The following is a 13371-nucleotide window of genomic DNA, read 5'->3' on the forward strand; positions in this document are numbered from 1 at the left end:
TTTTCTTAAATTCTCTCAACAGAGGCCACGGTTTCAGTCTCCAAGTTTGACACTCTTGTTAGTGACAACAGTCATCACCACAAGGAAAATACGCTTTTTTCCTATAAACCTTCTCGCGGGACACCGAAATGCCTCAGTGAACTAAGGAAATCTCAAGGTGGAATGGTGAGGACTTCACGGGTATGGCTCAAGAGTACTGATACGTGCTTCGGAGAAAGGAGGGGGTACCGTGAGGAAAAAGCCACATGCATTTTAGTGGGATGGATGGGAAGCATTTTAAACAAAGGTAATAATCTTGTACTAAAAAATAACGCTGGCAAAGCAGCAAGCTGGGCTCCAATAGAATATTATGAACAGTCCAAGCAAACGAATGGATACAATGAACTGAACAGGGGATGCTCCAGGAGTGAAAGCCACGTGAACACCAAGGAATTGTGGGTAACCAGAAAACGTGTGCTAATGATTGATGCAGACAAGCAATGAGTAATTCCAGAGCTCGCAGTCAAACAAACTGCTTGTGGCACTAATACTTGTGCCCAATTACCAACTCAGAAAGAAAATAAAAAGCAGTTTCAGTGGAGTCAGGGTGGGAAATCTCCAATTAGCACCAATTAGTGAAGTTGCTTCCTAAGTGCAATCCTGGGGACATTAGAAAAAAAATTCTCCCAGGATGCCTGATGGAAGCATGTATTTACCAGGTGATGAAACTCCTAGAGTAAAACTTGATGAGGATCTGTGCCTATGGGACATGAATGCAGACACTAGTTGGAACTTGCCTGCTCGATTTGACTGGTCAATCATGGGCTGTACTATTCTTCTTCTGGCATTAATAAACCTGAAATAGAACAGAGAAGTCCAATCATCCAATGCAGTTTCTGCGCCCTATGAGCACTTTGGCACAAACGCTGCGGAGGATACGACGTGGTCAAACATCTACCGAGAATTCTCTTTCTGATCCAAAGGTCAGTTTTCCCTTTGCAGGGTCCAGAAACAGTTGACTGGATCATCTCCATCATCTGATAACCAAGTCGGGGTTGACTTTCGGACAAAGGCTCAGCGAGGGAATCAAGTTTTCCCTGAGAAAACATGTATTAATTTGCAGTCGTGCTTCTGCTTCTTGAACAAGTTGGAATCTGGTTAAAGTTCACGGGCTGGAAGATTTTTCTCCTTTCCCTAAACTCCCCATCATAGGGAGACCTAGCTTCCCCTTGCAGCTGGTCATAAATGGAGACCAGGCTCTGGCACTCTGCTTTCACAAGGTATTGTTAGGTCAGCAAAGCCATCAATTAGGCTGTCTGAAGTTTTATCACCAACACAGCAGTAATAAGTGCTGGCCAGAAAGACTTCTGCTCTTTGGCAACTCCTGCAGTTTAAGCCTGTAAAGTTAGGGGTCATTTAGAGGTCAGTGCCAGCTGGGGGCGGCCTTTCCAGTCTAAGCTGGGACACCCAGGGCAGGGATAAGGTAACTGCCAACCATAAACCCAGCCACCTTTCAACCCACTAGAAAGACCCAGCCTCAGGTACACATGGTTGATATTAGGGCCCAAGAAACGTTTTCAAATCAGGTGGTGGCTGAATCACAGGAATGTAAAGGAGAAGCAGTTATTTCGTCTAGAAGCCTGGATCTAATTTTGTTGGAAATCCAAAAATAAGTGCCTACTTCATGTTACTTTAATGTTTAATAATGCCCATCAAATATTCATGTACAAACAGAGTAAGATGATAAGAAATCTCCTTTATTTCTCCAAATTTAATAAAAACAAAACAATTTTCTACCATTTGCGAGTTACCCTTGTCCCTGTGCATTTTTAATGCTGTGCACTGCCCACACATTTGAAGTGATGCACGGGACTCACTGGCCGTGCATCTGGTGGGGGGCATGGAGGGAGGGCATGCCGCCTATAACATAGCCAGCACCTCCTTAAAAATACACCCACTTAGAACATTTCCCAGTATTTCCAGTTTGAAATCTTAAGTGCAAGGGACTTCGTGATTAATGAGTCTGCATGGGGCCACAGGCAGGAACTGAAAACCCATTCTTTGAAATTAGCCAGAAAAATTCGAGTGTGTGTTGGCAGCTCTGTGTTTCTAAGGAGGTGAAGTCCCTTCCTAGGAGGACAGCAGCCCACACTTGTTCGGGCCTCCCGTGAGCATTCTAGAGGGAATACAATTAGGCTGAAGAATAACAGCTGCAAGAAAACCAAAGGAGTCTTTTGCATATGGTGTTTGTTGGCAAAACAATGAACTTCTTTATTACTTAAGGAAGTACAGCTCAGTTGTCAAAAATGTTACACCCTCTCAAGGTTTGGGGAAACAAGTGACAGGACTCGGGGAGGTGGAAACAAAAGGAGAGCTGAAACTGCACATGTATTCCCACCTGGAACCTAAGTGCTACTGAGGAATATCAGACCAGATCACAAAGCATTCCAGAAGCATCCCTTAAATCAGAAAAGGAACTTAATTATCTACTCTTTCCCCACTGTCTTTACGGGGACCAAGGGGGCCTGACCTGCAATTCTCACCCCCAGGAACTCGTTTTATCTGTGCAGCTTAAGACCAACTGAGATGCTCAGGCGAGCCTGGAGAAACCTTTTCTTTCCTCCTTGAAGTTTCTAATGGAGGACACACATGGCAGAGGCTTCACCTCTTTTTATGTGCTACTGATCCTGGTTTTGTTTCTTCCTACAGGCCAACTCTTTAGGTAAAATGAATTGCAATTTTTTCCCTTTTTCATTTTACCCTTTTACTCTTTTATTATTTACATCTGGAGGTTGTTCCCTTATTTATGTCTTTCTCCCCAGTTCCCCCAAACACTCCCTTCCTCACAGAGCTGCAAGGCATCATGGTTCTTAGTTCTCAGCAGGAGAACTCCACACTGTCTTCAAACAAATAATTACGGGGAAGGTTAGAGGTTCACTCAAAGGTCATTTCTTTGGATACTCGTCAGAATGTTTACATTAGTAAAAACGGGGGTCCGCTCAAAAGGGTGTTCAACGGGGGACACACAACAATGCAGAACATTAAAAAAGCATTCTGTGTGCTAGCAGGTCTTTATAGAAGCGCTGAACTTGGAGATGCCACTCCGCTATTACATTTTCAACTAGTTACCATGGCATGGACTGGATGTTCACTAGCAGTTCTGGCGATGGCCTTTCTTTGCCCGGTTCTGCTAAACAAATATGCATAGAAGCCTCCGAAGGTTTTCAACTAGATCCTTTTTTACAAAGGGTCATAGAGATTCTGCCTTTTTTTTTTTTTCACTTGGGTTCCATTTAGCTTCTCTGAATTTTTGTTCTCAAACAATGTTTTTGATCCATAGTGTTCTATCTTGCCAGGATCATAATTCTACCACATTCTTTCAAATCACACAGAATTTTAAAAACATATGGGCCCCAATTTTTCAGAAATCTCTTAACTTACAACTCCTGCCAATTGTCAACTCCCCTGATCTTGGGATATCTTACAAACACCATAGATGTTGTTATCAAAATTACCAATGAATGAGTTGACTTTAAGAACAATTTAACACGAGAAAAATGCAATTACCCCACTGTACTGATGATCTGCAGGCCACTCTTAGAAAACACATCAAGGTACATACAATGGAGACATTTAACTATAGATTTTAAAAATTCAGACTAGGAGTACTTTTTATTTCTTTAGTATTACTAAGATAAAATTTCCAAATGCAACCTTTCCCTAAATCACATGACAAGGAATTTTTTCCACTTCCTCTGATCTATATTTTAAAATGACCTTATTCAATGCTCAAGTAGTAAACAGAATATCAAGTTTTGATTCTACTTAAAATGTGAAGACTCTAAAATTGAAAATACACTGATCTTCAATCTTTTAAGGTCCAAGCTCCATTCAGATGGAAAAACGCAACTCACTGGTTCAAAGACAAAAGACTTGTCTTAAAAAGGCTCAAAAGGTTTTTTTGGATATTAAATGGGTCTTACAAAATAACATTTTGATGAGTTAAGTGTAAATGAATCAGACACATATGGATTAAGTTATCCTTGAATTTCACACGGGTTTAAAAAATAAGGGGAAAAGAGGGTCTTGGCAAAAACATTTTGGACTTTGCCAAACCCAAAACATTTGAAAAATTGCTGAAGACATCCAACTAACCAAAATGCAGCAAGCTGCACCCAACTTTAATGAAAACCCCCACAAGTTATTTCCAATTCAAAGCCTGTTAAGTTTCTCATCTGTATCTGATATTAAAAATTTTTCTAAAGTTTTAATGTCATCCCAGAATGATTCTGAAGTTGAGGACATGTGATACACTTCTTTATTGGTATAAACAATTTAACCTGAAATTACAAAGTCTTTTAGAAATTAAATAGCTCTTAAAAACATTCTGAGATTTGTAAAACTTGTGTGCAAAATGTGCCATATATGATAAATGCCATAAATAAAATGTGCCAGTAAGCCTAGTGCCTTATCCAGATTTCACTTAGAAAAAATTTTCATTAGCCTCATTGTGACTTTTTTTAAGGGCTACAGATAATTCCATTAGTGACTCCCATAGGGAATGAGTGCCCTAAAGTGCACTAGTTCCATTGATTTGTATTGAACACAAAGTTAGTACCCAGGCTCACACAAAGACTCGGGAGAGTATCTACTAAGACTATCTACTTTCTCGCTAAATTTTACAAAAATAGAAAATGCATTAGTATGTGCGATTCTTAAAAATCATACACTGACTGTTAGCTTAAAAATAACTCAATTATAGAAATAAATTCAATGACTTTCCAAGAATCATGAGGCCCTTTTGAGTCAACTCAGAGATGAGAAAAGAACGTATTAAAAAGAGAAAACGCAAGAGAGCAAAATATCACTGAAATCTCCTCTTGCCGTCTTACTGGAGGAGAGAGCTCCTGGAGACCTCCCCGCCTCCAATCCCCACCTCGGTCCCCACAGAAGAGCCAAACTTTTCAACTTTGCATATTTTTCTGCAACTGAAATTTGACCATCGTGGTTTTCCTTTGAAAGCTTTTTCACTCCAAAGCATATTTCAGATTGATAGAAGTAGGCTTAGGTGTCATTCCTGCTTGTTGATTTCTCTCCTTTTCTTTCTCCCCCTCCCTCCCCTTCTTTTTAAATGACTGATAAATCCCTTCTTTCTGGTTCACTAACTTCATGCCACACCTGGTAACCAACTTCTTTAGGCAGCATTCCTTTTATTAGAAAATGTAGGCCTCTGTGGAGTCACCTGGAAAGCCGCCAGCCCTGAAGGCTCTGAGGAGGAACCAAGGATCCCTGCGCTGAAGCTTTTCCATGGATGGGTCTGGTCAAGGAAGGGGGCTGAACTGTACAAGAGGGATCAGATTATCTTGGAAGAGGTGTTATAAGCAGCTTGGTGACTGGGGACCTGTTGAAAAAGGAAGAAGTTCTACTTCTCCACTTTACCCAGCCATGGGACTCATCAGTGAGGGTGCTTATTCACAAAGCTTGCTACTGCCTGGTGTCTGATACAATGAAGCCTCAACCTTGACAAATCAGCTATCAAGTTTCTTCACTTTTTTTCTTCACACACACAAAAAGCAAGGTTTTTTGTTGTTGTTGTTTTTTTTTCTGTGCTCTGGTCATGGCTAAGAGTGGGGTTTTCTCAGTAAGATTCACAGAAATGGTTACATTGGTGAATTAAGCAGGCTTAATGTCTTTGAATATGTACTCGGGCACATGAATGATTGAGTCATGGTGTAGCCATGAGTTTTTCACTGATGGCCACACAATGGATCTTTTCTCACGAACAACTGTGAGCAAAGTAAGGTAAATGAATGAAATTCATGGGCCACTCAGAAACACATTCACAGTTCATAATTTCCTCAAGCTACAGATTAATTTAGAATTTGATAGATACTAGACTTGTCTACAACCCTGAAAACGCATGAACTAATTACTCATACATTTATAACATGAACACATGATGCTAATCCGGAATCACAAACATTTTGCAGCTTTAGGAATATGCCTTGAGTAGTGGAACATTCAAGTTGAACACAAAAGGCTCTGGACAAAATTCTAGGTAGCTAATACTTATCTTTAATGACCTTCTAATGTGTTCTTTCAATATTCTTTTACCTAAGTCTTCCCTGAAGTTACAGGGCTTACATAGGTTCTTTACTAAAATACCCTACTTTGGGCAAACCCTTCTCAATTATTGTTCCATATTCCAGACTTCTCCATAGAACAAAGTGATGGAGAGGGTAGGCTCATATTCTCTGCCCTTTACTTGCTGTGTGACCTTGGGCAAGTCCACGTAAACTTCCAGGCCTCTGTTTGTTTCCTGTCTATAACAGGGCACTGGTTGAGACCAGACTGTTTTGAGGATTAAGGAAGATATTGTATGTAAAATCCTTGGCACAGTGCCTGACACATAGTAAGAGCTCATTAAATGTTAGCTTACACTCAAAATGCACCTACCCAATGTCCCCGCCTAAAGAGCTCTGTCCTCTCATAGGAAATAATTAAGACTTGGTGGGTGACTATTAAGCAAATCCATGCTGAGCTGAAGAGAGGTAATCATGTGTTCTACTCTTACAAGTATCATGTGTCCATGTGCTAGTTCTTTCCCAAGGTCACAGCTAATTTAAATGTATAATGCCCTGGGAGGATTTTAGACACTGTAGTGGGCATCTGCTGGGGGGCTGGGTAGTGGGGCAAGTTATTTTGGAATCACACTCTCTAAAATGGTTCTCCACACCTGCAGGTCTAAGTGTGTTCCATGGCCAGTCACATCAACATCACAATGAGTCTGTTAGAACTGTAGAAACAGAGTAGTCCTCACCCTGGCACTACTGAATACTGAATTAGGATTTGAAAAGAGGTCCAGGTGATCTATACACATTTAAGTTTTAGAGGTCCTGCTGGAGATCACATAGCAAATAGATGATTGGGCCTTCTTCCTAAGAACAGAAATTTACAAAGATCAACTTTTAAGCATGAAACTTAGCTATGAAAATGCATGTATTACTCTCTTAAATTATCTCAGACCTAAATAGTCTTTTAATCCCTTGCCTGGGGCAAACAAAAATTTATAATAATTTTAATTCATTTTATTCCATGCATACTTCCTAAAGGAAAAGTTTGGCCAATGGAATGCTTTTTGTGGAAACTGTTACCTTTCAGTCTCTCTGGGATGGGCAGAAAGAAGATGGCAGAATTTTCTTTCTTTTCTTTTTTTACATGTATTTCTGTAGTGTTTGAGTTTTAATAAGAAGTATAATTGTTTTTATAATTAAATTTCAAAGGTGACCTGGATAATTTGGCATCTTATCTGATTAAGGTTTATAGGCCAATAGTGGAAACTTTTCAATAAAAGTATTTGGGAAATTTTCTCTACGATAGGGAATTATCTTTTGTTTCCCTTATAATATGGAGCAACAATAAACACTATTCCATAAGTATAATCAGACTTGAGGGCATGTAACAAAACATCCCGGCGGGTTATGATTTTGAAGTAATGTTATTCTTATAGAATGCCATCAGATTATTCATATGTGGCTATTTATCACTGACTATAAAAGTGATCCTTCAAAGCCACTTGAAAGCAAGGGAGGAGAAAACACGCACACTTCCTTAGCTATTCATATCAAGGATCTATCCTCTTAAAGATAAAATACTAAGTCAATAGATAGAAGTTGTAATATATTACCTCATCCTGTACATGATTAATGGCAGATGGAAATCAACTAGAAACTGAATTACTTTGGAAATTTTACTACTGACATTAAAATTCCAGATCTGTATGGCGACACACCTTATGGGGCTTCTGAAAACAACTCTTTTGCAGACATAGAACATCTATAACTTTGCTCAACTCTATCAGCATAGAAAGCAGAAGTCATCATTTTCACATTACCAATTACCCAGTACCTGTTCATCTACCTAAACACTACAGCCCGACTCAGCTTTGAAAAGTCAACCAGTCACTTGATATCAGTTACACACATTTAAGCCAATTCTCATTATGTTCCTAGCCATTTACTAATTCACTCTAAGAGGAGAAGATCCCAACAAATCTAGTATCTTTTTAGCTTTCATGATCACCTTTGATTGAAGTATTAATTCTTTATCCTACTTCTCAGTGGAAACTACCTAAGCATTAACTTGCCAAAAATGCACCAAGCTGTTTAGCAATTATGTATTAGGTATGTTTGAGGAGATCAAGGTGCACTCACATGCCCTCTGCTATGGATATCTCTCTGATTAGCTTGTCATCTGCTCAGAAGAAGATGTAGGCTGATTCTCCCATACAGTCTAGCAGGCCAGCTGTTAGCTGCCTGTCAAGCCCTCAAGTGGACAAGTAGTCCAGGAGCAAAAATGTCACTCCTTTGATCTGGCAAGGAGCAGCTGCTGATTTATAGAGTAGGACTTTGTTCTTCCGTTCTATTTTACTTTCTTTCCTAAGGCAGAACCACAAAATCCAGGAGAAAAAAAAAAGTGCCGTTCCCAGCAACATCAACAAGCTCTGACAACTGCAACAGGGTTTTTCTTGGCCCTAACAAAGCTCTCAGGCATCTCCTTTGACGCTCACCTTTCCCCCCCCCACTTCCCCCCCACCGCCATTTTGTGCAATGCGGTAGTTATTGTTTAATTCAGCTTCTGTAAATGGAATGGACTGTGGCCAGCAAGCCTGGGGCATAAACACACCTGTATGAAAGAAGCCTTATTGTAGCAACCATCTACAAGCAAGCTCACATGAACCACACGTTCCTGAGTTCAGAAAGAATGCTCCATTTTTTCCTGACAGCAAATTTTACCCTAAGTGAATTTCTATTTTTGGTGCCACCAACCTGCGATGACCACATTTGAACTGTTTCCTCTCCAATAGCACTGCACTCTTTAAATCAAAGAGAAAAAAGGATTAGATGTTTTTTAAATCTGTGAGCAAACATATCCATCAAAAATGTTTACCCGCTGTCAATAGTATCAATCATTAAGAGCTGAATTGAATATCCAGAAAGGCTTTAGCAAATGTAATATCAAAGATTCCATAATGTTGATTTCATTACCCCTGATTTATACTGACACGGGCTTTCTGAGTAACATATAAGGAAGAAAATCAACAAAATCTACATAAGCCATACGCATTGTCTTGCTAAGAATTTTGCATACACTTAATCCTATTCTCAACGGATAAATCTGTCAGGTCAGAGATGTCCTATCCCATGAGTAGAACATGAAACAACATGGCCTTGAGATAAACTGTGAGAAGTCATCAGCCATATGGATGCATGTACATGTATGTGTGTGTGCATATGTGTATATGTATATGTACATGCACGTGCACACACCTACATATGGCAATAAATTTTGCCAGAGACTAATACCTGGCTAGGTTTTCTGTGCTAGTGCTGAAGAAAGAAAGATACACACACACACACACACACACACACACACACATATTGATATCTGTGTATATATATGTATATATCTGTATATCATATATATGTATATATGTGTATATATCTGTTTCATATATACATGTATAGATATACGAAAGAGTTATCGACTCTAGGATATTTAACCACATAGGTCACATAGGTCAAAGACAGGAATTTTGTGGGTGGTGGAAATGCTGACAACAAAGGAGAAAAAAACAGTTGGCAAAACTCCTTGTGTCTACTTGGGTCATGCCTGCTATGTTCTAGTGTTTGCTCTCTTCTCTACCTTTTTCACTTTCCAGGGAATAGAGATTTTTGTCAGCCTCATTTCTTGTTTTATGCTATGTTGCCCTTTGGTCAGTCAAAAGTTACTAAGCACCCACCTCCTCAGTGTTCAGGGAATTGTACTAGTAGGATGTTTTCTCTGGGAGTGTGTGTGTATCCCAGTGAGAGACTGGGTTCTGGAGAGTGGACAATAGTGGGTACGAAGGGAAAGCAAGGTGCAGGGGAGCAGGGATTACGTAAGGCCTATTTTCATCCTTTTTCCATCCTAAAAAAATTGGAATGAATAATTTTTAAGGTCCATAGTAATCTGTACACGTGCCATGTAAAAATCTTCCTCATTCTATACTTAACAAAACACAAGTTTAATGACACAATACAAGGTCATATATAATAAGAAATTACATGTAACACATAAATATATAATTATGCGACTCTCTCTCTATTTAAAATTTTCAAAAGGCAGTGCATGCCTTTAAAGAGTTTTACTCTTCACACCCACAGAAACCAACTGAAAATCACAATTTTATAATACCTAAAAATTGCAAATTACAAATTTACCACACAGTAAATAGGTGTGAATAGGGTAGGGCCATTTGAAAAGTCAGATGGAAGTTCATTACTGAATTTGTGGAGGAAGAAAGTTGAATCAGATTAAAAGAGCATAGAATACTGGAGAGGCAGGAAATAAGGAAATGGCATGCTTACAAAGACACTAAGGCAGACTAGGGCCCATTTTATGCAAGGGAATTGAATTCAGACTGGCTCCTGGTTTTAGAAAAGCTGACTAGAGTTAACAAACTGGTGGAAGTTCTCTGTCCCACTGCCCCCAATTTTATTGAGGTACAATTGACATATAACATTGTGTAAGTTTAAGATATAATGTGTTGGTTCGATAACCATATATATTGCAAAATGGTAGCCACCATTAGCATTAGCGAACACCTCTGTCATGTCATGCAGTTTCCATTTCTTTTTTGTGATGGAGAACACTTAAGATCTACTCTTCTAGCAACATTCAAGTACATTCTATGGTATGGCTAACAATAGTCACCATGCTGTTCAGCAGGTCCCCAGAACTTATTCTTCTTCCAACTGGAAGTCTGTACCCTTTGACCAACACCTCCCCATTTCTCCCCTCTAGTGAAAGTTCTTTTTTTTTAAATCTTTTTAATGTTTATTTATTTCTGAGACAGAGACAGAGCACGAGTGGGGGAGGGGCAGAGAGAGAGGGGGACACAGAATCCAAAGCAGGCTCCAGGCTCTGAGCTGTCAGCACAGAGCCCGATGCGGGGCTCGAACTCACAAACTGTGAGATCATGACCTGAGCTGAAGTCAGTCTCTCAACTGACTGAGCCACCCAGGTGCCCCTCTAGTGAAAGTTCTTGAGTGATAAATCGAATCCCTGAAGTTCTTGAGTAGTGGGATAACAACAAAAATATGGTGCCTGAGAAGCCATGCTGATGGACAAGGTAGAGGCTGAGAAGGTAGAAAGGTCTGATCCAAGCAGAGAGGGAGATAAAGTGAGCACAGATGAAGGTGATAGAAATGAAAAGCATGAAAAAAAAAAAAAAAAAAGAAATGAAAAGCATGAGGGACAGTTGGCTTGGCAAACTGGTGAATTCTGCTTAGATGGTGAAGCAGAAATACAAGTATGGAAGATGTTAAGAGCATAAACCTGAGAATCTGTCTTTAGCCTGTTATGGTCTACTGTGGATGAAAACTGGAAATGTAGAAGAAATTCCTACTTGTGGTGGTGAGGAGAGGCAAGCTCAATTTTCCAAATGTTACCTTTGAGTGGATAGTGGGACTTTGAGGCTGAGGGGCTAGGCAGGCCACTCAAGACAAAGGACAAAAGAAGAGTAAAAGTTTAGAAAGAAATGACTCTATTCCAGAACCTTCTAATCTCTTCAAAACTCCAAAACTATATGAATACCCCAGAGCTGTGCAAACAAATGTAATAAATTGCCCGGCTGCCTCTAAAAATTCCTTCCTTCTCCTGCATCCTCTGATTTTACAAAGTCCAATCTAGAAATGGCTGGCTAAGTCAACTGTCAGTAAAAACCTCTGTGGCCTGTGGCCATGGCCTTCTTTCTATTAGGCCTACTTTGCTTTTTCTTTTAATGCTGAGATAATCTGTGTGACTAGATGTAGATGGCAGTGGTGATAACATGCCGGTCACGCTGTGTGCGCAAGCTGTATTCCATTCCATCCTTAACAAGGGTAAGTTTAGTGACAGAATTTACGAGAGTTTTAAAAATTGGATAGAGGAGAATACATACAGGAGACCATGTGTGTTTAAGCAACAGCATAAGACAATCAAGGGTAGGTTTTCTCTAGGTAGTGACAACTAATTTAGAAGAGAATTGATAGGACAAAGTGTTACATTTAAAAGGGACTCCATTAAGTGTGATGGCTTCCAAATTGTGTCCTCCTCTCAAACCATATTTTTCTTTTTAAATGGCCTTTTAAGGTGAAAAATACAGCACTTCACCCAAAATGGTGTGGAAACAAATGGTTCTCAAGGCTCTATTCTTCATCTCCGGGCCAAACCACCCCAACACCAGCAATCTAAAGCCACTTGGCATTTTGGAGGGAAGGTGCTATGCATGTGAATGTCCCCGTGGCTCTTTCATTTGTCTGTGGGGCTCCTTTTTGTAAAGCAGCAGGGGAAACTTCAGAAGGCCAGCTTGGCATGCCAGAAGTGTTTGGATGGGCCAGGCCCTTATCCTTCTTTCAATTCTCCTGCTGGTTTAAAAGAAAGGATGTGGCAGAAGGCACATGCAGAAGGTGGCAACATTCTTAGGGCCCTTTATCAATACCACTGCTTTCTTTAAATTGTAGCTTGGTCTCTTGTTTCAGAGGCTGAGATTTTAGCACTTTTAAAGGGAACCAAAAGTGAGAAATCTCCTAGGTGTTAAGCTTTGGAGTGGCTTCAACCCAAAATATGATAAAATGAGATTAAAACACAGAAAGTCAAGTAATATTAAGAAAGATCCAACAAACAAAAATATCATAAATAGGCAGATATGTTTCAGTCTTTCTGTTTAAACCAAATGCTAGTTAACCAGTTCATATCGGCATCTAGTACAGGTGCCAAAGGAATAAAAAAAAAATCAAAGATCTAAAATAGTTTTAAGTCATTTAAAAGAAACTCTAACAGCTTTGTACTTAACAATAACCCCTGAAAATTATTAAAACACATCCCACTGTGTCAAGAAGCAAAAAAAAATCTATTTATGAACGGTATGACTTAAGGTCCTCGTATTTACGATAATCAAACATCAAAGACCAAATTCCAAATAAAGTTTCCCAACTGCTTTTCTTAATAACAAGTTAAATATCTTTTCCTTTGACTTGACAGGCAGGTAGCACTCTCTATCTTCTTCCAGCGATGTTATATGCGGTCTTTCCAATGCGACGGTATTATTACCCACAAAATTTTTAGCATCATCCCGTAATCATAAAAGACATAAAATACATCTTTATAAACCACAAGAGACATAGCAAACCAGCAGTTATGCCACATCTGTTTTAGTCCTTAAATATTTTAGCTTTAGAGGGTTAGTTAGTGGATTTCTCCCCCATTTGCAGAGAAATAAAGACATCAACCTTTGATTCTGACATTCCACAGAAAGCTATAATCTCCAATAGACAAAGAAGCAAACACATTGTACTGCGATTTGAAAGA

General features: G+C 39.5%; 1 protein-coding gene across 8 annotated transcripts in view; it reads right to left on the reverse strand.

Moving 5' to 3' along the window:
- MEIS2 (Meis homeobox 2) overlaps positions 1 to 13371 on the reverse strand; it is a 210221-nt gene that overhangs the window by 4832 nt on the left and 192018 nt on the right. For all 8 annotated transcript variants that reach the window (XM_040492236.1, XM_040492238.1, XM_040492237.1 and 5 more), the window contains one exon: positions 777 to 835. In XM_040492236.1, the coding sequence (XP_040348170.1) occupies positions 777 to 835 (59 nt within the window). The remainder of the gene's footprint in view (positions 1 to 776; positions 836 to 13371) is intronic.

The sequence above is a fragment of the Herpailurus yagouaroundi genome, unplaced genomic scaffold (genome assembly GCF_014898765.1).
Source record: "Herpailurus yagouaroundi ecotype Mexico unplaced genomic scaffold, PumYag 184, whole genome shotgun sequence".
Classification (NCBI taxonomy): Eukaryota; Metazoa; Chordata; class Mammalia; order Carnivora; family Felidae; genus Herpailurus; species Herpailurus yagouaroundi.